We start from the raw sequence: 1580 nt of genomic DNA on the forward strand, positions 1-1580 counted from the left end.
AGTGAAAACCCAATCACGTTCTTTTGAATATCACTATTTATCCATCAACCCAAAAAAAAAAAGGATGGTCATGTGCAAAAATAAGAAACAATGCCTCGTCAATTTTCTTTATGATTAAGTCACAGTTTTGGGTCAATGTATGAGGACTGAAAGCGTGTAACCACCCACATCTCGTGTACCCTATATATTGAGTCCCACATTGTAGTAGTAGGCTTAACCACTAAGAGAAAAGCATTTTATTCTCTTGTAAATTGTGTTGTAGTCATCCCTCTCTCTCTCTCTCTCTCTCTCTCTCTCTCTCTCAAACGACCAATGGTGTTCAAAGAGGCAATACTTGTCACTCTCTTAGTTGTTGTTCTTGGCAGCCAGAGGAGTGAAGGACTAAGCAGGGGCAGCTTCCCAAAGGGTTTTGTCTTTGGAACAGCTTCTTCTTCTTATCAAGTGGGTTCTTAATTTTCCCTTTTTCTTCATTTTAATTTTTAAAGAAAAGTAAATGAATATGTGTGTATATGCATGTTGTTTTATTTAAAATATAATTTGGATCATTCTTGTAAAGAAAATATGATGTGAAACAAAATGATGGAACACTCAAGGGAGCAGAGATGGGAGAGATTATGTTCCATACATAAATTAAGAGGGAAAAAAAAAGCTGGATAGCTCCTGAAATTGTGCCTATTTAGACTAATTACTCCCTTTTCTTAGAAATAGTACTTTTGTTAGTATGCGCATAATTTCTGTTTTTTCTGGTTCCAATGGCCTTTGATATATGGGCATGGTTTTAGTGTGACCGGATAATTTATTTTATTCCCGCATGTTGTTTCACAGTAATCCATTTAACTTTTATGATAATTGCAGTATGAGGGGGCCGTGAAGGAGGACGGAAGAGGACCCACTGTTTGGGATACATTTGCTCATACGTTTGGTAAATGAGGAGGGTTATTCTTTAAAGCAATGACATTTTTATGACAAAGTTTTGATATTCTTCAAATTTTAATTTAGAAACATTCCTTTCTTGTAGGGAAGGTAATCGATTTAAGCAATGCTGATGTTGCGGTGGATCAGTATCATCGCTTTCAGGTTAGCAACTGATCTTATGATCGAAATGTGCATATTAGTTGATGAATAATGCCAAAAATAATAGTCACGGATGACTTGATTAATGCTTGTTGTAGGATGACATACAACTCATGAAAGACATGGGAATGGATGCTTATAGATTTTCGATAGCCTGGTCTCGGATTTTCCCAAGTACTTCTACATCCTACTATTGTTGCGAGCTCCATATTATTTTATTAATTTTACTTTTTGCAAATTTTTTTCTGGCAAGTTTTGATGCTTTCATGCCTCCGATTTTCCCAAGTACTTCTACATCCTACTATTGATGCAGGCCCCATATCTTTTATGAATTTTACTTTTTGCAAAAAAAAAAAAATTCCGGCAAGTTTTGATGTTTTCATTGAGAGTAGTGTTTACTATTGTTTAGTCCCACATCAGGTAGGGACGAACTTCTTTGTTTCCCTAAAAACTATAAATAACATCCTCGAGAGAGTTAATAAACTCACTACGGTTTTCCCGAACTA

General features: G+C 35.6%; 1 protein-coding gene across 1 annotated transcript in view; it reads left to right on the forward strand.

Moving 5' to 3' along the window:
• The window catches only part of LOC109822545 (beta-glucosidase 6), a 9280-nt gene continuing 7923 nt past the window's right edge, over positions 224 to 1580 (forward strand). The window contains exons 1-4 of the mRNA XM_020388764.1: positions 224 to 441; positions 856 to 922; positions 1019 to 1077; positions 1173 to 1248. Coding sequence (XP_020244353.1) covers positions 313 to 441; positions 856 to 922; positions 1019 to 1077; positions 1173 to 1248 — 331 coding nt within the window. The 5' untranslated portion in view covers positions 224 to 312. The remainder of the gene's footprint in view (positions 442 to 855; positions 923 to 1018; positions 1078 to 1172; positions 1249 to 1580) is intronic.

Source organism: Asparagus officinalis, chromosome 8, assembly GCF_001876935.1.
Source record: "Asparagus officinalis chromosome 8, Aspof.V1, whole genome shotgun sequence".
In the NCBI taxonomy this organism is placed as follows: domain Eukaryota; kingdom Viridiplantae; phylum Streptophyta; class Magnoliopsida; order Asparagales; family Asparagaceae; genus Asparagus; species Asparagus officinalis.